General features: G+C 47.6%; 1 protein-coding gene across 5 annotated transcripts in view; it reads left to right on the forward strand.

The window, feature by feature from the left end:
* The window catches only part of GRIK4 (glutamate ionotropic receptor kainate type subunit 4), a 409,270-nt gene that overhangs the window by 378,016 nt on the left and 5,714 nt on the right, over positions 1–25,540 (forward strand). For 4 of the 5 annotated variants that reach the window (XM_057490546.1, XM_057490547.1, XM_036887633.2 and 1 more), the window contains 4 exons: positions 2,737–2,902; positions 4,315–4,540; positions 8,116–8,244; positions 19,240–19,358. In XM_057490546.1, coding sequence (XP_057346529.1) covers positions 2,737–2,902; positions 4,315–4,540; positions 8,116–8,244; positions 19,240–19,358 — 640 coding nt within the window. Of the gene's footprint in view, positions 1–2,736; positions 2,903–4,314; positions 4,541–8,115; positions 8,245–19,239; positions 19,359–25,540 lie in introns of those variants that run through there. The other variant, XR_008993244.1, reaches the window with a different exon arrangement.

Raw genomic sequence — 25,540 nt, forward strand, 5'->3', positions numbered from 1 at the left:
GCAGGTTGTGATTTTTTTCCTCCCTGGGGCTTTTCCTTCCAAAGGCTGCTTGTTCCCACATGCCGAGAGTCGGTTCCCATTGCCTGTCACCTGCCTGTCACCCACCCGTCAGCTCCCCGCCCCCGCAGGAGTCCCCTCCTCCGGCAGCGGCTGCCTGAGCGTGGCGGGGGCCCACCTGTCCCGCAGGCCGCTCTGCCCCTGCCCGCCAGCTCAGCGGTGCTCCTGTAGGTGGGCCCAGGTGTCCCGGTCACTCTACCCGGAGCGCGGTGCGTGGGAGGGGGCGCCCCTGCCCTGACCCTGAGCTGTCAGGGCGCCTCTCTGCCTCCCAGAGTTCTTAGTTACCAAAGCAGGGCCTCAGTTTGGCCAGTTCCCTGGGGGAATGGAGAGTCAGCAGACGGGCCCGTCACAGCCGGCCTTGGTTCCTCAGCCAGACCAGGTGGCGGGACACGCCCTGTCACTAACAAGAAGGCCGGCTTTATAGTATGCCCGCTGGCAGTGGCCCTCGCGCACCCGGGCAAGGCTCCACTGACCCGAGGGAGTGTGGCGTGATTCGCTTTCTCAGCAGAGGCAATGGGCTTGCACTGATCTGATTACGCTCCCTCACCCATTCCCAAACAGCCACGTGGCCACCCAGGGTGGAACAGGTGCCAGAGTGTAGCCATGGGGCTGAGGGAACCTCGCCAGCCAAGTCTGAGGTCAGGTGCACACCTTGGGCCCACTGACCCATGGCACGAGCCCGTGCAGCGAAGCAGCGCCGGAATGCTGGCCTCCACCCACGGGCCTCTCATGCCGGCCGCCTCCGGCGGATGGTCATGAGGATCAGCTTCCAACAGCATATGTGCTGAAGCAGGACCGGGAAAGCAGGTCTCAGGATGGAAGGACACCTGGCAGTTAGAGTCACAAATGGGGAAGGTGCTAAATGATTTTCATCCCACATTCAGTGCGACGGTCTAGCTCTACGTATCTGTGGATCTCACATCTAATCCTTTACGGAGTGTTAGTCATTGATGACATGTTATCTCGTTTGATCTCACAACCCTTGGAAGACAAGGAGACAGGCGGTATTAGCCCCGTTTATTAGACAAGCAGACGAGCTCAGAAGAGGTATGTGGCTTTTCCCCAGGGTCTCACAGGTAGAGGGGGACAAAGCCAGACCTAAAACCAGATCCTTACCAGTGACCTGGCGCGCCGATGCAGGGGTCTGGCACGGGCATGCACCTAGCAGGTCGGTGGGTATGCCCCGGTCACCTCGCTCCTCGGGGGCAGCCCTCAGGAGTCCTCGGGCACAGTGGCAGAGGGGGCAGTGGGATTCCCTGCTCTTGAACGGCCACCTCTGAATCCTGTGGTGAAGACTAGGCCTTAGTTGGCAATGTCTCCGCCAGGAGTAAAGCCTCATTAATTCCGACTCCACTGATTCGGAGTTTGTGATTATCCAGCCTCCATTGTGCTTAGACATGTCTTTGAACCTTGTAAACAAATGGATTGGGATGCAGACCCACACTGCTGACAGATGATAGAAGGCTGGTTTAACCTACTTAAGTGCACAAACTGGTTTTAATTACATTAGCATGGATGCTGCCTGAATTACAGAAGTATTCTAATTTTAAACGAGTTCGATCTACCCAATACAGCAGCCTTCTATTTTGAAGCAGCACGACCATTCCACGGGTGTTTTCTAATTTCACCCTCTCAGCAGTTCAAAGGTGCTCGACACCAGTTAGTCATAAAGAGTTTCTGCTGTTAAGATTTGTAGAACTGGTTTTTTTTTTTTTAATTGAAGGGTAGTTGATACACAGTATTACATTAGTTTCAGGTGTACAACACAGTGATTCAACATTTATCTACATGATAATTCTAGGTACCAGCTATCACCATACCAAGTTGTTACAATATTTTGACTATATTCCTTATGCTATACATTACATCATGGTTACTTATTTATTTTACAATTGGAAGTGCGTGTATATACATATATATATATATTTTGTGTGTGTGTGAGGGCATCTCTCATATTTATTGATCAAATGGTTGTTGACAACAATAAAATTCTCTATAGGGGGGTCAATGCTCAATGCACAATCATTAATCCACCCCAAGCCTAATTTTCATCAGTCTCCAATCTTTTGAAGCTTAACGAACAAGTTGTAGAACTGGTTTTAAAATAAGGATTCATTGATGAGTTACTTGGCACAATGTGTTGCTGTGCTTCCCTGGGCCTCAGTTTCCCCATCTGTAAAATGGGGATAAGAATTCTACCTCCCTTAGTTGCAGGGAGGGCATGAGATCGTGCATGTGGCTCATGGCAGGCCCTCAGTACATGTCAGTGTTCATCTGAAGGTTGGCTGCATCGCCAGGAGACGGGGAGCCATCCCAGCACTAGCTGTATACCCAGGGCCCCCAGAGCTGGCACCCATGCTCATTTTCTAGCTCATTTCTCCCACTCTCCCCAACTGTCTCATGTGCATGGACACACCTCTTTTGAAGAACAAACCAATAATCACCTCCTTTAGGAAATAAGAAAAAGATTAACAGACTTCTTCCAAACATGCTCACAAGCTCTATTCATTTCTGTTGACATCATATGCCCTTGCCTCCTTTCTCCTCCCCGGCTAAGCTGAGAGCTCCTTCAGACGAAGGGCACCTGGTCTCTCCTGCACCACAACAGGACTGGGGATGGGGGCCGAGACTCCCGGGAGTGCCCGGGCAATGATGACTTTCTGGTCTTTTCCTGCGTAGGTGGGCATTCACGCTGATCATCATCTCATCCTACACGGCCAACCTGGCAGCCTTCCTCACCGTGCAGCGCATGGATGTGCCCATTGAGTCAGTGGATGACCTGGCTGATCAGACCGCCATTGAGTACGGCACAATTCACGGAGGCTCCAGCATGACCTTCTTCCAAGTAAACCCATCTGGTTGCTCACCAACATTGGGGATGGGGCAAAATAAAGTTGAGATGTTTGTCTGCTGTAGACAAAAACATCTGTCCTCATCTCATTATCTCTTTTGAACATCTAGTCTGGAGGTTCACCTGGGGCTCATTTTTCTCCTGCTCCACAAAACACCCCAGAATAAGGTCCCAAAAGCACTTGGGTTAATATCAGCTTGTCCCCAAGCAGCATGCATGAATGATTAGTGGTACTTGAGGTGACTTTTAGGTACAGTGCGGCAGAACTATTTTTTAATTGCAATAGTTTCATGTTTGTTTTAATGAGTATTTAATGAGAAAATATATATGTATAAATGCAGGGACTCTAATCTTTACTTTTATTAATATTGCTGCATAGCATGAGGCTCATATATTTTTAAAGTTTGTAAAGTGGGTTGAACTTAATAGGTAGTATTTAGACAAAGCAAGATTAGAATAATACACAGATGACTGAAGTGTGAAGAACACTAGATTCATATGAACTGGGGTCATTGATCCCAGACTAGGTAAGTCTCAGATCAGGACCCTTTGCCTTCTTTGAGGTTTCTTTGCAATATTCGGGAGGAGGCCTTGCCACGATGGTGTGTGAGCTGGCAGACCAAGCAACTGATCACCTCTGACCCAGCCAGGCCAGACAGATGTTAGTTTTCATATCCCTCAAGATCTCTAGGGGAGCAGGTTTCCCCTGAAGTTAATAGGTGTGTAACCAGCCTACTACCCAAGAAGTTCATTTCACATTTTCACAGTCCACAGCCTTGAGATTTCTGTTTTCCATGCACGTCTCAGTGCCTGTTGGCATAGGGACCAGTGGGGGCATCCTGCAAACACAGGGTTTGGATAGATCCCCCAGAATTCACTCAGTCTTCTTGTTATTATTTGTAAAACAGAAGCCAGTGTCAGATATGGGATTGATAAACTGACTTAGGATTGATAGGAAATAGCTGACATTGCTCCTTCAGAGGACGTCTCTTTAGAAGTCTTGAAGGACCCTGTGTTCCCTGCTCCAGCCTGAGGGACACCGAAGGACACAGCTAGAATCGCCACCCTGACTTCTGCAGGAGCGTGGAGGTTGGCAGTGGGGGACCTCCCCGGGCAGATGTGCCGAAACCAATTACCAAACCAGTGGGCACAGTGTATGGTACCTTGGGACCTGCTCGTTCCATCTGGGTCTTTCTGTAAAAGCTGTCAAACGCTCCCTCCCACCCCACCCACCTCCCTTGTGTCAAGGCAGCCGAGAGGCAGAAGGGAAGAGCTTACTGACGGTCTTGAGGGGACTGAGGAGCAGAAGGGCCAACATTTTAGGACCCCTTTTGGTTCTTTCCCTTGTTTAAACCAGCGTGTCCTTTCTCTTCTCCCAATCCTGCTCCCTCGTGTTCTTTTACCAGAATTCCCGCTATCAGACCTACCAGCGCATGTGGAACTACATGTATTCCAAGCAGCCGAGTGTGTTTGTGAAGAGCACGGAGGAGGGAATCGCCAGGGTGTTGAATGCCAACTACGCCTTCCTTCTGGAGTCCACCATGAATGAGTACTATCGGCAGCGAAACTGCAACCTCACTCAGATTGGGGGCCTGCTGGACACCAAGGGCTATGGGATTGGCATGCCAGTCGGTATGCAGGAGAGGCCCAGCCTCTTGGGGTGGCTTCATCCAGGCAGGGTCCGAGGAGCTAGAGCCACCGCCCCCAGCCCCGAATGCAGCAAGCCCTGCTCTAGGGCCGCTTTGACTGTGCCTGTAGGTGGGCATTCTCAGGGTTAAAAAAAAAAATTAAGCACAGTGCGTCCACTAATCAGCGATCAGTTCTCAGTCCTTAATTGAAGGGCTCATTGATTATTTATTAATTGATTAAGTATTAAAGGACATGTTGATGTCCTCTGTGGATTCTTGAGGCCTTTTGTTCTCCTCTCTTCTGCTTCCTGCCCTTTGGCCATTTCTCTGTTGATTGACATCTCTGCCAGCAGTGAGAGAGAAGGAAGGAGGTGGTAAAACTCAGATGAATTAATTGTGCTGCTAGTTTCCCTGGGGGAACGTTTGCTATAAAGGGGGACCGCCCTGTTGGCTTAGGATCGTTTGTAGATCTCACAGAGCCACGTGCTCTGAGTCAGCACAGGTACTCGAGAATGGGCGAAAGAGCTCTGCTGTTCAGCTTGCGGGACGGAGGTGTTTGGCTTCCAGAAAGGTACCCCAGCTGTGCTTTCTAAAGGGTACTCATGCTCCAGGCTTCTGCCCGCGGTTAGGAACACTCTTAGCTGCTTGTTGTGATGGTGGAGGGGATCCGAAAATGTTCCCTGCATGGTTTGGACGGGCTCTCTTCCCTCCACACTCTTGAGAGCCCCGTGTGTAGGGCTCTCCTCGTCCAGGGCTGTGCTGTGCAAGGCAGCAGGTGAAGAAGCAGGAAATGAGGCCGTTAGATCAAGTGGGGAAACTGATATATCCCACGTGCCTCTTAGCTGTTCTCTGAAGCGTCCGTCGTCTTGACCTCCACCTAACTCGGATCTCTACAAACTGCGGGCTTCACCGAGGCCTGTGAAGTGTGAAGACCATGGAATCAGGCAGACCTGGGAATGCGCCCTCCCGGGCTGTGGGGCTTGGGCACGATACTGGACCTCTCTGAGTCTCAGTTACCTATTTGTAAAGTTTGGTTTCCAATACCTCCTTCATAGGGTTATTGTGAGCCAGGTAATCGTGTGGCCAGATGCCTTACCACGTGTCTCACACTTAGCCTGTTTGGGGGAACATCAGTCCCCCCCCCCATCTTTTCCATAGTTCCTTGTGTTACCTGATGGAAGCAGATGAATTCTTACAGACTGATCAGAAACCAAGCCAGTGAACCTAGGCAATAGCCCGTAAATTCTGAGGCTGGCAGTTCTGTAAACCAGAGGCCTCACACGGGGTACTCATACCTGTTTACCTTCCGCTTACCATCCTGTTACATTGGTGCCCATTAATGTTACAGATTAGGGGTCCCTTGGAGAAATGTACTGGCTGACATTTTGTTTCAAGATGGTGGAGTGAATCACAAAGTGAGCTTAAGGTGTGCCTTGATAATACTCTAGCGATTTCACAAATTGAGCTGAAATGTCAAATGCTTTAAAAGTCTTCATGGAACAAACCTATGATGAGTTGACCTAAAGCAGACTGACTCTAGAAATTTTCATTAATAACCAAGGAAAAAGAGGGAAATGTGTTTGTTCTCTATTATCACGATGCTTTTTTCACATGTTATCTCACTTAATCGTCCCACTTGCAAGGGAGACGTGATCCTTCCTTCCCACTCTAGAGAACGGAACGGAGATTCAGCATCAGGAAGTTGTTGGTCCAAGGTCAGAATAAGTAGAGAAGTTGGCTTGAGCCTAGGCTGCCTGTCTCCAAATCCACTACTTTGCTTACCACGCCATGTTGCCAAAGGGGTTCTCCCAGCTCGACAGCACAGGAGAGATGGCACGTGAACTGTGGGGTGGCCCAGGTTCTCGGAGCAGGCTGGCAGAGCATTGCATGGTCCAGTGATGAGACAGTGCTTGGGTTCAGCTGAGGTTTTATGCCCAGGAAAGACCAGCTTGCGTATCAATCTTATGTGCAAGTTGAGGGAATAAGTATGGAATAGCAATGTGGTTGGACCTGGGAACATTAAGAGAAATGGAACGATGGATGGTATGGAAAAGTGGTCAGGTGGTTTAGAACCTAAGTAGGTGAATGTAGAGTAGCAGAATCATCCTTTCATGGGGCCCCTGGTGTGCTGTTGAAGCTGGGTTGAAAATGCCTTGAAAACTGCTTGAAACGTCTAGCTGGGCTGGCAGTTGTCTCTAAACCTAGAGCGTTCATTAGTCAGCACCTAACACCCTCTGTCAATTCAAGTAGCCATTCACTGCGGGTGTATGTTAAAGACCTACTACACGTGAGGTGCTGAAGTTCCCCCACGTCAGCCGCACAGGCACACGCAGGGCTGCGGGAGTGGGCTCTGCTCCGCATGCCCGAGCATTGTTTCTGCAGGAAGGGAGGTACTACCTGGGGAGTCACGGGCTGCCAGAGTCCAAAGGGTCAGAGTCCTGGAAGCTGAGCTAGTTCCTGGCCTGTCAAAACGCAGGCTGTGGCCCAGAGGCTGGGCGTCATCCCCGTGGAGCTTGCTAGAAGTGCAGAATCCCTGACCCTGCCCCAGACCCATTCAGTCAGAATCTGCAGGTCACCAGGATCTCCTGGTGATTCCTGTGCACGTGAGCCTGTTTGTTCCAAGCTTCTGCCTGGACCCTTCATCACAGCCTGTCTCCCTGGGGCGTCTATCTGCCTCCGGCCTTCGCACAGCTCAGGCAGGAACACTGGCAGCCTAGGTGATTTCCTGGCAGCTTTCTCTTGATGGTCTTGTGCCTCAGCCTGTGCTGGGACATCAGGCTCTCCAGTATTTCATTTAAGCCTGTTTTTGTGATTAAACCAGAATTCCAGGCCCAAAGCTCCTTGACCATATTCCATTAGAAAATTTTAACAAGGATTGCACCAAACAGAAGCCTTCTGTCTGAGGAGGGTGAGAGGAGCAGTGTAAATGGGCTGATGGATAGGGACAGTGGGTTCTGGGGTGCTCAGCAGGCAGCTCTGTGGCTTGGGGTGCCTGGGGACTGGGTACCCCACATGCACAGAGACAGCGAGGCTGCCTCACACTCTGGGGTGACCCCTCTCATGGGTAATGGCTTTGGATAAACTATTGTCAGGTGCAAGGTAGTAAGAGTCACAAGGGCCTGAGAAGTTAATGTAAATAAAATAGGAAACAGATGGCTGACCAACTGAGACATTTATGTCACAGAGGATTTCCCTCCTTGGCCTCCTGGGGAAGACCAGGCTCCTACACATCGGATAGAAAGTGGTGGCACCTACGTGGGGAGCCGAGTGGCACCAAGCTGTTGCTTGACCCACACACTGGGTCTTGGCAATGGGCGAACATGCCCGCCAGCATGGAGGGAAGGAAAGTAGGGATTCCTGAGTGCCCTGCAGGAAGCCAGTGCTCCCTCCCCTCCACGGAGAGGCCTCAGAATGTACTCAGTAGACAGCCATGCTCCTGGGGGACCCCAGCCACGTCTGTCCCCTCCCTCCTGCTGTTAAGTGGGCAGAGGGGCAAGGAGGTTTCCTGGGAAAAGGGGCAGCGTGGTGCGTACGAGGGCGCTCATGTCCTGTGTGCTGGACTCTCCTGTGACCCCACAGGTTCGGTTTTCCGAGACGAGTTTGATCTAGCCATTCTCCAGCTGCAGGAGAACAACCGCCTGGAAATTCTGAAGCGCAAATGGTGGGAAGGAGGCCGATGTCCCAAGGAGGAAGATCACAGAGCCAAAGGTGAGGACGCAGGGCCTCCCCTCCTGCCCGAGAGGACCAGAGCAGTGAGTGCCTGGTGCCCAGATGCCAGGCGACGACTTCCAGGACACACTGAGAACATGCCTGGGAAGGAGCCCAGGGTGAGGCTGGGCCGGCTGGGGGCGAGTCCTGCCCAGGGTCTTGGCGTAGTGCACGTATCTCATGCCAGCTGGGCTCAAAGGCCCTGAGACTCCACCTCCACCATGTTTCCTGAGTCCAGCCCCTCCTCACCCCCTTCTCACCCCTTCCCCTTGGCCTGTGACACCATCATTTTGCCACTGTGTGATTGCAATAGTCTGGTCTACTTTTCCCCTTCTTGCCCCTCGACAGGGCGTTCCTCCACTGGGAGGCAGAGTGATTTTTTTTAAAGATGTAAATCAGATCGCCATGTTCCCCTACACAAACCTTCCAAAGACTTCCCCTCCCGCTCAGAATAATAGTCAAGCGTTCTGTGGCACCAAGGCCTAACCCAGTCCGTCTCTGTTCTCTTTCTCATCCTCCCTTCTTGTTCTGTTCTCCATCTCCCAGCCTGTGGCCACAGTCCCTTCCTCCTGGCCCCCCTGGAGCCTGCAGAGAGGTCTTTCCTCTCCACCCACCACATCTCTCTCCCTCGTACCTGAATCTGCTTTAGTTTTCTTTTCAGACCTCATTTCTACCTGATACCATATTTTCTACCTGTTTGTTTACTTTCCACCTCTTCTACTAGAATGTGAGTTTCACGAGGGTAGGGTTCATCTTCACAGGGCTGTCCTCACGGTCTGGCACGTGGATGTTTTATTGAATGGATGCGGGAAATTTCAATCAGGCTGGACAGAAAGCAGTCCCCGAGTGACAAGCGTAACAGAGGAGTGTGGAGGGTCCCTGAGCACCCAGTATTTTCTGCAGGTGGAACGCATATCCTGGTTTGCCCAGGAGAGTCCCGGATTACATCTGTCATAGACCATGTAATGCCTGTTAATTATTTTTAGGACATTCTCAAAATGTCCTGGCTTGGGCAAGAAATCACATGGTAAACCTAGTAATCTATGGCAGCCTTGCTAAAACGTGCAACAAATTTACCTGTACCCACTCTCCCCAAAGAAGGCAGCCAGGGAGTGAAATGAATGACCCTCTATGCAGCCCAACGTTGCTTCCCTCTCTGCTCAGTGTGATGATTACCCCTGAGGAGGCAGTGAGTGAGTGACTTTGTGTTTCTAAGTGCCTCCACTTAGAAGTGGGTCTCCATCCTGCAAGGAGAGAAGGCAGGAACTTACTGGAAGGACAAGTCCTTTGTCCTTTAAAGGATATACTACCCCTCACCCTGCAGGAACCCAACGGGGCCACACACCTCTTGGCTTTCCACTCCCCAAAGGCCAAGTGTGGGGACGAACTCTGTTCCAAGACAAAAAGAAATAGGGGAGGTACAAAGAAACATATCAGGAAACGTTTGTGGATTGGATAGAATGAACCAGATTTTGCAGAGGCCCAAGACCTGAATGAGTATGAAAGGCAGGGCGGGGTGGGTGGGGGCACATGGCAGGCAGTAAGCTTCCGGAGGAAGGACGCAGAGGCAGAAGTTAGTGTGAGGGCAGGTCTGTGCAGGGGGACGGTAGGTGGGATGAGTTGGGCTGCATAGAGGGTTTATACTAGGGAAGGTGTGGGTGCAAAATGCTCCTCCACCTTCCCCAACCCCTGTAAAATGACATAGGAATTGGAAACAATCTGGATCTGACTGGGCCCGGAATAGTCAAAATCAAGTTTAAAAAAGGTTAACTAATATACTAATGATGACAGTGAACTTCAGAGCCATGGGGAGGCATGCCATCTTACGAAGGAGATGGAGGGAGAGAGTGGTGGCTTCAATGTGGAGTAATCTAAAGCAGCATCAGGGAGGTAGGCCTAGGGTCCAGGGCAGAGGGACCTGGGGTCCTGCCTCTGACGGACAGGTGCAACAGGAGAAATATCCAGGTGTCTGTCTTCCTGGCAGCCCTTGGTCCCCCGCCACCCCTCACCGCCCCACAGTAGGCTGAGTGCCTTCTGCGACTTTGGGCAGAGAACTCAACCTACTACATTGCAGCTCTTGGTCTCCTCTGCCTGGTTGATGGCAGCTTAGATGTGGAACCCAGTCTCCTTTGCTCCTATGCCCCTAGCCTCCCCTGCAGAGCCTGGTACTTAGTAGGGACTCAATAAATGGTTGTAGGGTGTGTGATTAAAGCTCCCGACTAATAGCTATTAGGAGTTACCAATTACTTGTGTTCTCCTGGGCACGCTAAAGTGGCTAATGAAACTGGGCTTTAATACTTTCCTAAGCAGCCTTCACACCCAGAGCTCTCCACGCTGTTGAATCGTTTCTGCCTCTGAACAGCTGACTGAATGTATGTGGTGACACAGAGACACTGTGAATGAGGGAGGCTGGGGCAAGCTGGGAGGTGGCCAAGAGCAAGGACCCAGCAAGGTGCAGAGACCCCCGCAGACGCCTGCCCAGATCAAGGCTCAGCACAGCGCAGGGCAGTGCCGGGAACCCCCGCAGGCCCCTGTGTAGGCCGAGGGCTCAGCCCAGTGCAGGGATCCCCGCAGACGCCTGCCCAGATCGAGGCTCAGCACAAGTCATCCTGCCCGCGTCCCAGCTGCTTCAGAAGATGCTGTAGGGTTCTCTCAACCAGCCAGCGTTACCTTGCCCCTGTGCCATCATCCTTTGGAATAAGAGAGTGAGCTGTGTGAATAAGCAGTGATGTTCAAGAGGAAGGCGTCCGGAGATGCTGTGCAGTAAAGTACCATAAGGGCCAGGGCCTCAGCTCCCAAGGCAGCCGCAGAAGCCTGGGCCAGCTTAATGCAGTGGCCCCATTTCTGCTGCAGCTGAAGCCCAGACATATGTCACTCGGAGAAGAGAAAAGGCTTCCTGACCCTACAAAAGTCCATATGACCTCCTCCAAGTCAAGCTCGAAGCCCTAGCCTAGAACGAGGCCATTGCCGGGTCTCTCCAGCAAATTAGCCTTCATACTTATGGAATATAAGTCACCACTCAAGAGACCCTGTCCTGTGGCAGAAGAAGACCAGTATGTCCTGATGAATGTCTTCCTTTAAGTCTTCAAGTAGTGGTCACCAGGAGTGAAACTAAGGAACGTTCTTTTCCTTGTGTCTCAAATGGAACGGAGGGCAGTCATTTTAATTTCCTTTCCAAAGTAGCTCCGAGGTGATGTTTCTTTTATTGATTTGAATCAGTTGTCTTTCACATGTGCCTAAAGGAAGGAGAAGAATATGGAGCCGGCAGAGAGGGATGGAGGTGCAGGGAACGGAGGGTCCTGCCTTCAGGGACCAGGGATCACCGGGGCAAGAGGTGCTTTCAGTTCCAGTCACAGTCACTGACTTAATGGTGGTTCAACCTGGGATTTCTCGACTTTATGATGATGTCAAAGCCACACTCCTCGGTAGAAACTTACTTTGAATTTTGAGTTGGGGGCCTTTCCCTGCGAGCGCCTTGCGGTGCAATCCTCTGTAAGGAGGCTGGGTGGGGCGGGCAGCCACGCCATCGTGAGGGCGAACAGCCAATCCCGTTCTTGCAGCCCTTCTGTCCTTCACTTTCAGTACAGTATTCAATCGGTTACATGGGACAGTCAACCCTTTATCATAAAATAGGCCTTGTGGTAGATGATGTTGCCCAACTCTGGGCGAATGGAAGTGTTCTGAGCACTTAAGGGAGGCTAAGCTAAGCTACAACCTTTGGTAGGTTAAATGCATCAAATGCATCCTCAACTTACATGGGTTTATTGGGATACTACCCCGATGTACCAGACTGTGCAGTGCCTAACACAGTCTTTTTCTACTCTATTACCCTATGAAAATGCAATACATTTCAAAGAAAAGCATCTGGTGTTACCTTACTACAAATCCAGTATTACAGCTCGAACATCACTGCCAGGTTCCAGAGAAGAACCCGAACGTTGGGATGACGCTACCAGTCAGTCCTGCGTCTCTCTGCCAGGCCGCCCTTCACTCTGGTGAGAGCCACAGCATCATCCCTCCACTTCAGTCTCCCCTGTTTCCTTCCCTGCCTGTAGCTCAGGAACCATCTACCAAACTGAAAATGGCAGATCATGGGGAAAACTGGAGACTTAGAAAAAAGAAGCAGTCTTCATTCCAAACTGTTCCACTTTCTTCTGCCTCTTCCTTTCAAAAAACTGAATTTTATTTATTTTCTCACTGAACTCTTATAAAAAGAACTATCACTAGCCACCCACAAATGCTGGCACCCCGTTTCAAGGGGACTGGATTACCAAAGGCTTTGCAGAACAACGGCTACACCAAAATGTAGCTGGTAAATTCCAGGGAAATGAAATACCTTTATCTTGAAAAACACAAGCTCACAGTCGGGCTTCAAAGGAACATAAATACACCACCAGGCTGTGAACATCAGGATCCCCTTTCAAGGATGGAAAGGAAGCCGGTGGCGTTGACTCACAGAATCCTTAGAGAGCAGGAAGTTTGCTGGCTGGCACAAGGGGCGTGAAAGTGTGAGACATGGGGAGAGGAGGGGTGAGTGGTGGGGGCAGATCCTGGGGTCGCTGTCCTCTCTGTTTCTTCCCAGGGGGCTCAGCCTGATTATGCTGGTTCTCTGGTTTCTCTGGAGAGCGCCAAGACTGGAAAGCCAAGTGTGAGAGTTTAGATAGTGTCTCGGAGAGATGCTTGCCGAGGAAGCCTCTCCCTAATCAAATCAGATTGATTGCTGAGAGACGGAGAAACTTGGCGGGGGGTGACGGGGCGCGGGGGTGCAGTGTGTGGGGCGGGGGCGGGGGTGGTGCCAGAAAGCATGATCAGGAACAGAGGCGAGTGGTGGCCCAGTGCGTCTGCATCAAAGGAGGTCAGCGATTTTAAAGCCTGAAGCCCAGCTTTGTCTGGAATCTGAGCCAGTACGTCATTGACTCAGACATTTGATGTGATGTTCTCAAAGAGAGAAGCGGGCTTTGTAAGTGGAACTAATAGTCATACATTGGACCCTCTTCCCAGGTTACTGGGTGGGGGAGGGTCCCAGGAATGAATTCAGTCATGGGGTGCCACGTTGAGTTCTGTAATCGCATCCCCGTAGCAGGAGGACCCAAGTTCCGGGGGCGAGGCAGTGTAGGGTAGGGAAAAGGCTCTTCACTCTGGAACAGTCCCTTCCCGTTGTCAGCTCCCCCCAGGGCCGCGGGCAAGTTACATGACCCAAGGACCTTGATTTCCTTGTCCGGAAAATGGAGGCAACAGTAGTGATGATTTCACAGGGCAGTTGTGAGGGTTGGCTTAAAATGTTTAGCATGGTAACCTTGCTCATAGTAAGACCATAAAGGTCAGCTTTATTTTTATAGAGAACACTAGCTGGACAGTCAGATTTACCCAGGTTTCACATCTTAGCTGTAAAAACTCGGGAAACTGAAGTTCTCTGAATTTGTTTCTTTAACTATAAAATGCCAACAGTGGGCCTTCGCTAGCAGTGTTTTTCGTACGAACTGAATGAGGACAAATATTTTAAGAAATGAGGAACTTGAGCTCATATTTTGATAAGTTGTAAAGTACCTCTCCCATAACTTGTGTTTTGATGAACTGCAAAATTGATCGGCCGTCTCTCCGATCCCTCTTCTATTTTGCATCCTTTTCTCTTCTCCCATCGCCGTCTGCACAATCTGCGAGGTCTAGTTGATGGATGTAGCAGTGAGGGGAATGAAGTAGTGGCACGCTTGCCAGTTCAGTCCTCAGCAGTGCAAACATGACAAATCACTTCACATTTTCTGGGAAGGTCATACGGGTCAGCTCACACATGGGCACATGAAGTTGCTATGTGCAGCAAACAAGTCCATGGCCGTGGGTCCATTTAATATATTGCATGATTGTAAGTGAAGGTGACTCTGAAAAAGAAAATGCTTGAATGTCATAAGAATCTAGGTTCTTGTCAACTGTTTTCCATGTGGAATGTTCCACAGAGCTTAGCACATACAGAGTGGGCAGCTTATGGAAGCTCCTTAAGAAAAATTTATTGACTGACATCAAAGACCAAAAGCACTGCCTCTTGATGGGATTGTGGCATCGGTCTCCCCTTTCTGTGCACTTCCCTGCCTCCGTGGCTCCTGTGGCCTCTGCCTCTTTGCCTCCCAGGCTTCGGCTACACCTTCCTTGTTCAAAAGGAGCTTCCCTGCACCTCTGATGGAAATCTCCACAGTGCTTTCCTGGAGATACACAGGGGTTTTAAGGCCTGAGTCAAATGTTTGCCTGAATCCAAGAAGTGACTATTTGCAGGTCAGAACTGAAGGCAGAACCAGTGGATGGAGATTCAGATCTATTCAAAGGTACTCCATCTAGGTCACCATTCCTTCTGTAGTTCTACAGGCAAAGAAAGTCATTTGTTTGCCCCTGTCAACCACCGTTTGTATTCATGGGTAATCTGTGTGACAGCAAAGTTAGTATTTCATCAACCAAGAATTTGCAGGGAGAGGTCGATTCTATTTCAGGTAATACAGTCTCATTACTAGGGCATAGCCAAGGCTTAGAGACACTCAAGTGTCAGGAGAAAATCTCAGTTTGAAGGCAATCTGTCCAGATGGCGTCTGTGTGGTCCCATCTGAAGAAGGGAAGGGAGGCAGATGAGATGACCACCTTTGCAGGGGGGGACGCAGCTGAGTGCAGCAAGGGCCTGTGGTCAGACCGGAGGACGTCCACCCCAAAAGCTCCCGAGTGATGGCTGTGCCCGCCAAAGGCTTTGACTTGGAGGAGAATGACTGATGACAGTGTTAAATGGAGCGGCTGTGCTCACCTAACACTCCCTGCCTGCTCCCCGCTCCATCTGTTCCTCAACTCTGACTCTGCCAGCAGTCTGTTCTTGTTTCCACGTTCCAGTAAGTCCCTAAAGACACCAGTGGTATCCAGGTCTCACTCCTAGTGGGAGGAGGCCACTCAGCCAGGAGCCAGCACCCTGGAGCCGACACCCATGATTAACATGCTGGTCCTGAAACATGAGAAGCTGGGAAAGAAAGACCGGGGCTGTTTCAGTGACTCAGGGTTTCTACCAGTATCCTGTAAAAACCTCAGCTCCTCCGTGACGCTCTCCTTGATCTGATCAGAATTATCCCAGCACAGATCACCTGTCCCTCTGTGCCCCTCCCTCTGTGCCCCCACCCTCCCTGGGACCCGGCTCCGTGTCGGTGCCTGGTCCCACTTTGGCCAGCTGCTCTGTACGATCTGGGCCATCTGCCTTCGTGACCAGGCCGGGAGCACTCCGCCAGGGATGTCACCCTTTACTATTATTTCAAACAAAACTTACTTAGGAATGAATGCATTTCACAGTGTGGATCCAAAGCTTTTAATAATGCAGGCTGCTACATTGGTGTGCCTTTATTCTCTTTCTTTCCACTCATTCTTTCAGCAAACATTTACTGGGTCCTTATTATGGGCCAGGCACCGTGATTGTGAGATCACAGAGTCGAATGAGACATGGATCTTCCCCTCAACCAACTCCCAGTCTGGAGGGAGACCCAGGTGTATAAAATTAAATGAATATATTATTTTATGCAGTATCCAAGTGATCCATAATGAATTACAATGTCAGCGAAACACAAAAGCAGTATAACTAACAGAGTCAAGATGGGAGAAGGGTGGCGTGGAGGAAGTGACCCTGAGCTAAGTCCTAGTGGAAGGTTGAGGTGTCTTGGGGTGGAGGTAGGTTCTAGACACAGGTAGTAACAGGAGTAAAGGAACAGAAGGCAGGACAAACAAGGGCGCGTGGTGGGAACTATAAACAGAGAATGTGACGCAGTAAGATTTTGCATTTCAGAAAGACCACTCGGGCCACTATGTGGAGGGCAGAGTTGAGGAGGACGCAGCTGAAAGTAGGGAACTCATTCTGCAAGCTGCTGTAAAGGTCCAAGCAGGAGAAGGTCAGGCCTGAACTAGGGGAGTGGGGGGAGAAATAGGGGGAAGACATTGAAAAGGTGAGACATTGGTGAAAAGGTGAGAAATAGGTGAGACATTGAAAAGGATTCAGGAGCTACAATCAGCAGGACTTGGTAATAACCAATGTGTGGAGGAGAAGCAAGAGACAAATGAAGGAAAATGGGGAGAGAACATGCCTCAGAGCAAGCAAAGGCCATTGCGAAGATGAGAAGAGGGCAGAGAGCGATGGCTTTGTGCAAAGCCAGGAAGGGTGTATGGTTGACAGTGTCAAGTGCTGTAAGAGGTCACTTAAGGTCAGGACTGGAAAATTGCCAATACATTAGAAACATGTTCATTGGTGACCCTGGTGAGGGTGGTTTCAGTGGTGCAAGACAAAATTGCATGGATTGAGGAGTGAATAGAAAAAACAAAAGTGAATTCAGAATAGATTCATTTTCTCTTTTGGATACTGTAACTGAGTAACCTAGGGCTTAAAAACTCTAAGTATCCAGAATTATGGTTGAGGTCTGAAAAAATGTATTAGCTTCGGAATGCAAAAAGAAAAAGCAGAATTAAATTAAGACATGTTTAATTAAACATCTCCAAAATGGAACATTACTTTGACTTCATTAAATTTGGAATTTAATATTAATGAAAATTTCATTACAGTTAGAAACTACTTTTGGGGTTAGATTTTTCTCATTTCGCAAGTGTTCCCTTGTACCCACAATGATTGCTGGGCAATCACAGCCAATTCTAAATCAACTGCTTTTTGTCACTCAGTCATATCAGAAGCAAAATTTTAAAATGCCCATAACATAAGATATGGATGCATTTTCTTCTGTTTGCTTTTATGGGAGATGGGGCCTCCAAATGTAAGTGTTTTAAGGGTTTAAAGTATCTTAAAATAGTTTTGATATAGACAACTGTTTGAAATAGCTTGGCCAAGGAAGGAAGGAGAGAGAAGGGGGTTCACTAGGCAGAGCTGGAGGGGAAGAAGGATTTTGGGGTGTTTTTTTGAGAAGGGAGAAATGTGTGTGTATGTGCTGAGGGAGAGTCCGTGGGGAGGAAGAGACGGAGGGGGGCCAGGGTGACGACAGAGGCAGGGGAAGCAGCCAGAGCCCAGATGGCAGAGGAGGACCTAGAGAGGGGGCAGGTCCTCTGCAGAAATATGAGGGAGGCTCAAGGTCCCTCAAGGAGATCCTAGTCTTCTCAATCCAGCAGAACAATCCCAGAATGATAGGAGAGTCTTGTACTATCTAGTCGTCACCTGGGGATTCCGTTTACCTGACCAGGTGGGTACCCTTAGTATCACAGCTGCCACTGCCCCTCAACTAGGGAATCTCTATCCAGCCCTTCTCCCCAGGGCCCAGCTGGACAAACTAGTTCATCCCCGATGCCCGGACGCACAGGCCAATACCCTGGTTCTCACCACCCTTAAACCTGTAGCTGGAGCATCTTCTTGCACACCCCAGCTAGATCTTTGGTGCTTTCCCTCTTAAATGTCTCTTTTGACCAGTATCCCCCTGCTCCCCCCCAACACCTTCACATGGATCCTGCTGTTCCTCCAGTCTAAGACCTTCCCAAAAGGTCCCAGGTTAGAGGGGCAGGTGTTCTACCTCCTGGAAGATAGGAACCTACTCCAAACCCTATATGTCTTCCCTTAGAATTGAGTTTTTTAACAACACCCTGCTTTTGATTATTCAGTGTAGAGGCTCTCTGAGTATCTGTGTTCACACAGGTACTCAAAAGTTGGCTGTGTGTACCTGCAGGTCAGAGCACATACAGTTACACTCATTAGGTGAATCCTCCACAGCAGATTACACTAGAGTAGGCAGGCAGTGTGCCACACTGTCATTTAAAAAACAAATCAAAAAACCACAGTCATCCACTCGAGGCTTTGCGAAGGAAACCCAAGGGCTCTTGAAATGGATGTTTAGGGCTACGTGTCTGGCTATCCAGGGTGCGGACGGTGGTGTCAGCTTTCTGCTCCGGACCCGGGGCCCCGCTCTCAGTGTTGTGTGAAGCTGGCTTTCCCAGACACTGGCTGAGCTCCGTGTCCCGTGGCGGCACTACCGACTGGACAGTCACTCAGATGCGCAAGCATTCGGGTAGCACAGGACACGAGCTACCCTCTTGGCATTTTCCTGGGCAAAAGGTGCTTTTCAACTCAGGATCTTGGCTCCCGTTGAATCAGAGTTTCATGTGTTTATGGCACTTCCCGAATGTTTGGGTTTCTCCAGAAAATACCAAAACAAAATCCCATCCATTCCATAACTAAACTCCATGTTGTTTGACACTGTGGAAATGAAACAACCATATCATTCTACAAACATTTATTGAATCTATACTATGTGCCAGATATCATGCCAGGCAATGAGGCTGCAACCAGAAATATGCCTGACTTCAAGGAATTTACAGCCAAGTACAATGCTTTCAAAAAATGCCATTATGCAAACTAATGGTAGGCCTGGCTGCAAAAGAGTTTCCTGGGAAAGGCATTAAAAAAAAAATCGTGGGCCCCATCTCCAGCGATACGGATATCATAGGTCTGGGGTGAGGCCGAGGGGGTCCCTATTTTTAAAAAGCTTCCTAGGTGGTTCTGATGGCAGCCAGGTTCGGGAACCACTGGTCTGTAAAAAAGTTTTACTTTGTAAATACGTATTTTAGTAACATGTTGACACAAATAGATAAACTTAATTGTTTCTCTCAGTAGTTTGGTGGAAACTTGCTTTACATCAAGCAAGCACAATACTGGGAGAGTGACTGAATTTTCTATGAAACTGCTAGAATTTTTGGGTATTTTGGTATCATGTCTCTATAGGCTAAATCAACTTTTCCCCTGGCCCTTTTCTTAAAGTGCCCTCACCTCTCACCCCCAGGCAGCACTCGGAGGTTCTCACCCTTCTCTATGTGCAGCTAGATCCCCCACCCACAGCTCTGCTGCGTTATTTTTTCCAAACGATTAATAATCTCTCTCCAAGGAATATGTGGATAAAGCATCTACAAGACTGAAGCTCTCTGGTCGTTTGAGTGACTTTCAGCATTTTCGGCAGGATGATTATGTCTTCTGCATCATTTTTCACTCTTTCTTTCTTACAGGACTGGGAATGGAGAATATTGGTGGAATCTTTGTGGTTCTTATTTGTGGCTTAATCGTGGCCATTTTTATGGCTATGTTGGAGTTTTTATGGACTCTCCGACACTCAGAAGCTACCGAGGTAAACCTTCAAAGGGGGTGATCTGTGCTGTTGTTCGATGGGGCAAAGTTCATGGGCCCATGCCCCTACAAGTCATTTCAGACAAAATCTGTGAAATCCCACAAAAGGGTGAAGTGACCGGAAATTAGCCCTGTCCCCAGAGCTGGAGAACTGGATTAGGGCTTCCACACTTACTAATTATGCAGCCACAGAAAGGACACTCACCCTCTGGGCTTCAGATTCTTCTCTGAAACAGCCCGGCAAATATGTGAAAAATATTTTACCAAAACAGTCTTACGTAACTACAACTTAAGATGTAATACCACAAAGAAAAACAGGTGAAAATATCATGTTACTAACGGAAGCAATGATTTTAGCGCTTCCGTCTTCAGAATGTTTTTCCCTCACAGGTAAAGATGTTTAAAGATATGCCAATTCACGTGAGCACAAAAATGACATCTTCCATCTCAGGGATTTTGAATAGGCTCAATTCCCAAACCTGTGGCTTAGAACCTAGGCTTATGTAAATTTCACTAAGATTGAAGTGACTGAGAAGGAGGAGGAAACATTATCCTATTTTACCTCCATGCTCCCTCCGAGAGGAGACACAAACCCTTGCATGCTAATAGTAGTATTTGCTTTTTAAAGCATATTAGCTTCCCTCTCCATCTCCTGACTCTGGGTCTTTCTGACACCTTCTCTGACTGGTGCGGGAGAAACAGCTCCCAACAAGGCATCCTTAGAGCCCCTAGAGGGTCTCTGTTGAGCGCTGCCCGCCGGCCCTCTTTCTCTCCTTGTTCAGTCTCTTTCTCATTCCCCAGTGGGACTTCTGTGTGTCGGCCACTCGTCACACCCTTGGCTCCTTCATGCCTAGAGGTTAAGTTCACCTCCCACTTCACCGAGCAATCAGGAGAGACCAGCTCCACAGTAAAGCCCCACCTCAAAATGTAGCCACAGGGAAAGCCACTCCCGCTTACCTTCCCTCTCTGCCTTGATTCCATCTCTCCTCAGCTGCCCCAGGATTATCCTTGTTTCCCCCCCCTTTTTTTTCTATCTCCTCTCTCCCCAGAATCTAAAAAAATGCTTAAGTGTATCCTGAATTCTTTAAGTAACAGCAATATTACCCTTGCTCTTGGTCTATTCCTCCCCCCTTCCAAACCGAGGGGCTCTGACTGCCTCAGTCTCCATTTCCTCTCCTCCCGTCTGTCCTCAATCCTGGGCAGTCCGACACCTAAAGGTCCCTGCTAAGAGGTCTGACCCCTCCCGATGGACAGAACCGAGGGGAACTCTTGGGCCTTACCGGACCTTGATGGAGTGGGCAGCTCCTCCCCGAACTTCTCTGTCCCCTGGCCTTGATGGCACCAGACTCTCGGTCCCCCTCGCGTTCTCTCTCCAGCTTTACTGGCTTTCTGCCACTCCATTCGCGGTGGTGCTGCCTACTTACCCCACCAGACCTAGTTGAGGCGTTCTGTCCCTGAGAGACCATCCCCAGTTCTCCTGCCTCCCGCCCTGGGCCAGGAGAGCTTGTCATTCCTCCTCTCGCCCCCACCGTGAGCTGTGTCGGGAGCACAGACACATTGTGCTGCAATTATTTTTGCATCACCATCCCTGCCAAACATGGGTGGCCTGGAAGTGAGGACTGTCTTCTATCTCTGTATTTCAGTGCTTGATACATAGTTGACAGTCAGTCAATACATAAATGTTGTTATATTCTTTTTTTTTTTTTTTTTGAGTTAAGTTTTTTTTTTTTTTTGAGTTAAGTTTTTTTTTTTTTTTTTTAATAATTATTTTTTATTGAAGGGTAGTTGACACACAGTATTACATTACATGAGTTTCAAGTGTACAACACAGTGGTAGAACATTTATATACATAATTCTAGGTTCCAGCTATCACCCTACCAGGCTGTTACAATATCTTGACTATATTCCTTATGCTATACATTACATCCCGGTTACTTATTTATTTTACCATTGGAAGTCTGTCCTTTTTTTTTTTTTTTTTTTTTTTTTGTGAGGGCATCTCTCATATTTATTGATCAAATGGTTGTTAACGACAATAAAATTCTGTATAGGGGAGTCAATGCTCAATGCACAATCATTAATCCACCCCAAGCCTAATTTTCGTCAGTCTCCAATCTTCTGAGGCATAACAAACAAGTTTTTACATGGAGAACAAATTCTTACATAATGAATAAGTTACATAGTGAACAGTACAAGGGCAGTCATCACAGAAACTTTCGGTTTTGCTCATGCATTATGAACTCTAAACAGTCAGTTCAAATATGAATACTCATTTGGTTTTTATACTTGATTTATATGTGGATACCACATTTCTCTCTTTATTATTATTATTTTTAATAAAATGCTGAAGTGGTAGGTAGATACAAGATAAAGGTAGAAAACATAGTTTAGTGTTGTAAGAGAGCAAATGTAGATGATCAGGTGTGTGCCTGTAGACTATGTGTTAATCCAAGCTAGACCAGGGCAATAAAACATCCACGTATGCAGAACATTTCTCTCAGAATGGGGGGGTAAGGTTCTAAGCCTCACCTCTGTTGATCCCCAATTTCTCACCTGATGGCCCCCCTGCGACTGTGCCTGTCTTAGGTTGTTCCTCCCTTGAGGAATCTTACCCGTCTCTGGCTAACCAGTCATCTTCCGGGGCCATACAGGGAAATGTGAAGTTGGTAAGTGAGAGAGAAGCCTTATTGTTTGAAAAAGTTAGCTTTTTACTTCTTTGCATATTTATGCCCTGTGGCTTCTATGCCCAGCATTTGTCTTGAGGTATCTTTACCACTTGGAAGAATTATGATACTCGGTAAATTTGATATGAGGCACGAATTCTATTTAAGGGTTGTAATTAGGAAGGAAGAAGAAAAGCTATAGAAGTAGCAGGCGGAAGAAAACATGGGAAGATTGATTATTTCTTTGATATATCTTCTTGTAGAGTAACTTCAGCATGTACAGGTTTTAAGCTACTACTTAAATTGCACACACACATTAACATAATAGGAGTATAGTTACATAACCAAAGCATATCTGTAATTACCAGCCATCTGCAGTGAAACCAAGAAAACCAGTTAGGCACCTTAGGCATTTGTGAATGATTTGTGAAATCTATGATATGGTGGATATTGTCCAACTGAACTTGAACAGTCTGAGAGAAATCAGACAAATTAAAACAACCCATTCCTGGGGATTGTTCACATGCCATATGTTCTTTTAACAGTAAATAGTTTGTAGTTGTAAGACTTTGGAGCGCTACAATTTGCACTTCTCCAAATTCTTGGTTGAGTTCCAACAGTATAGATCCAGTCCAATTTTGTTGTTTTACTGTATGCACAGGCCAGCTTAGATATCTCCTTCCTCATTCCCATGGCAAGTCCAGGAACTGGTGGGATGAGTGCATCTACAGCTGTAGCAGTGCGTGGATCATTGTTGGGATTTTTTGATGATCATCTTCTGGCATGAGTCTTCCAGAGAGTGCAGATGTTGGAAGTTCTTTTTCATATCATATCTTAGTTCATTTTCGGGGTAGCCCAATTAGGCTTTGATCCTCTGTATAAACACAAACAGACCCTTTGCCTACACTTTTATATGCCCTTTATACCCTTGTGTAGAACTCGTTGGAGGTTACCACACAGAAACTGCCCTTTTTTTTTTTTTTTCTATCACTAATCTACACTTACATGACGAATATTATGTTTACTAGGCTCTCCCCTATACCAGGTCTCCCCTATAAACCCCTTTACAGTCACTGTCCATCAGCATAGCAAAATGTTGTAGAATCACTACTTGCCTTCTCTGTGTTGTACAGCCCTCCCTTTTCTCCTACCCCCCCATGCATGTTAATCTTAATACCCCCCTACTTCTCCCCCCCCTTATCCCTCCCTACCCACCCATCCTCCCCAGTCCCTTTCCCTTTGGTACCTGTTAGTCCATTGTTGAGTTCTGTGATTCTGGTGCTGTTTTGTTCCTTCAGTTTTTCCTTTGTTCTTATATTCCACAGATAAGTGAAATCATTTGGTATTTCTCTTTCTCCGCTTGGCTTGTTTCACTGAGCATGATACCCTCCAGCTCCATCCATGTTGCTGCAAATGATTGGATTTGCCCTTTTCTTATGGCTGAGTAGTATTCCATTGTGTATATGTACCACATCTTCTTTATCCATTCATCTATTGATGGACATTTAGGTTGCTTCCAATTCTTGGCTATTGTAAATAGTGCTGCAATAAACATAGGGGTGCATCTGTCTTTCTCAAACTTGATTGCTGCGTTCTTAGGGTAAATTCCTAGGAGTGCAATTCCTGGGTCAAGTGGTAAGTCTGTTTTGAGCATTTTGATGTACCTCCATACTGATTTCCACAATGGTTGAACTAACTTACATTCCCACCAGCAGTGTAGGAGGGTTCCCCTTTCTCCACAGCCTCGCCAACATTTGTTGTTGTTTGTCTTTTGGATGGCAGCCATCCTTACTGGTGTGAGGTGATACCTCATTGTAGTTTTAATTTGCATTTCTCTGATAATTAGCGATGTGGAGCATCTTTTCATGTGTCTGTTGGCCATCTGTATTTCTTTTTTGGAGAACTGTCTGTTCAGTTCCTCTGCCCATTTTTTAATTGGGTTATTTGTTTTTTGTTTGTTGAGGCGTGAGAGCTCCTTATATATTCTGGACGTCAAGCCTTTATCGGATGTGTCATTTTCAAATATATTCTCCCATACTGTAGGGATCCTTCTTGTTCTATTGATGGTGTCTTTTGCTGTACAGAAGCTTTTCAGCTTAATATAGTCCCACTTACTCATTTTTGCTGTTGTTTTCCTTGCCCGGGGAGATATGTTCAAGAAGAGGTCACTCATGTTTATGTCTAAGAGGTTTGTGCCTATGTTTTCTTCCAAGAGTTTAATGGTTTCATGGCTTACATTCAGGTCTTTGATCCATTTTGAGTTTACTTTTGTATATGGGGTTAGACAATGGTCCAGTTTCATTCTCCTACATGTAGCTGTCCAGTTTTGCCAGCACCACCTGTTGAAGAGACTGTCATTTTGCCATTGTATGTCCATGGCTCCTTTATCAAATATTAATTGACCATATATGTCTGGGTTAATGTCTGGATTCTCTAGTCTGTTCCATTGGTCTGTGGCTCTTCTCTTGTGCCAGTACCAAATTGTCTTGATTACTATGGCTTTATAGTAGAGCTTGAAGTTGGGGAGTGAGATCCCCCCTACTTTATTCTTCTTTCTCAGGATTGCTTTGGCTATTCGGGGTCTTTGGTGTTTCCATATGAATTTTTGAATTATTTGTTCCAGTTCATTGAAGAATGTTGCTGGTAGTTTCATAGGGATTGCATCAAATCTGTATATTGCTTTGGGCAGGATGGCCATTTTAACGATATTAATTCTTCCTAGCCACGAGCATGGGATGAGTTTCCATCTGTTAGTGTCCCCTTTAATTTCTCTTAAGAGTGACTTGTAGTTTTCAGAGTATAAGTCTTTCACTTCTTTGGTTAGGTTTATTCCTAGGTATTTTATTTTTTTTGATGCAATTGTGAATGGAGTTGTTTTCCTGATTTCTCTTTCTGTTGGTTCATTGTTAGTATATAGGAAAGCCACAGATTTCTGTGTGTTGATTTTGTATCCTGCAACTTTGCTGTATTCCAATATCAGTTCTAGTAGTTTTGGGGTGGAGTCTTTAGGGTTTTTTATGTACAGTATCATGTCATCTGCAAATAGTGACAGTTTAACTTCTTCTTTACCAATCTGGATTCCTTGTATTTCTTTATTTTGTCTGATTGCCGTGGCTAGGACCTCCAGTACTATGTTAAATAACAGTGGAGAGAGTGGGCATCCCTGTCTAGTTCCTGATCTCAGAGGAAATGCTTTCAGCTTCTCGCTGTTCAATATAATGTTGGCTGTGGGTTTATCATAGATGGCCTTTATTATGTTGAGGTACTTGCCCTCTATTCCCATTTTGCTGAGAGTTTTTATCATGAATGGATGTAGAACTTTGTCAAATGCTTTTTCAGCATCTATGGAGATGATCATGTGGTTTTTGTCTTTCTTTTTGTTGATGTGGTGGATGATGTTGATGGACTTTCGAATGTTGTACCATCCTTGCATCCCTGGGATGAATCCCACTTGGTCATGGTGTATGATCCTTTTGATGTATTTTTGAATTCGGTTTGCTAATATTTTGTTGAGTATTT

This window comes from Manis pentadactyla, chromosome 13, assembly GCF_030020395.1.
Source record: "Manis pentadactyla isolate mManPen7 chromosome 13, mManPen7.hap1, whole genome shotgun sequence".
In the NCBI taxonomy this organism is placed as follows: Eukaryota; Metazoa; Chordata; class Mammalia; order Pholidota; family Manidae; genus Manis; species Manis pentadactyla.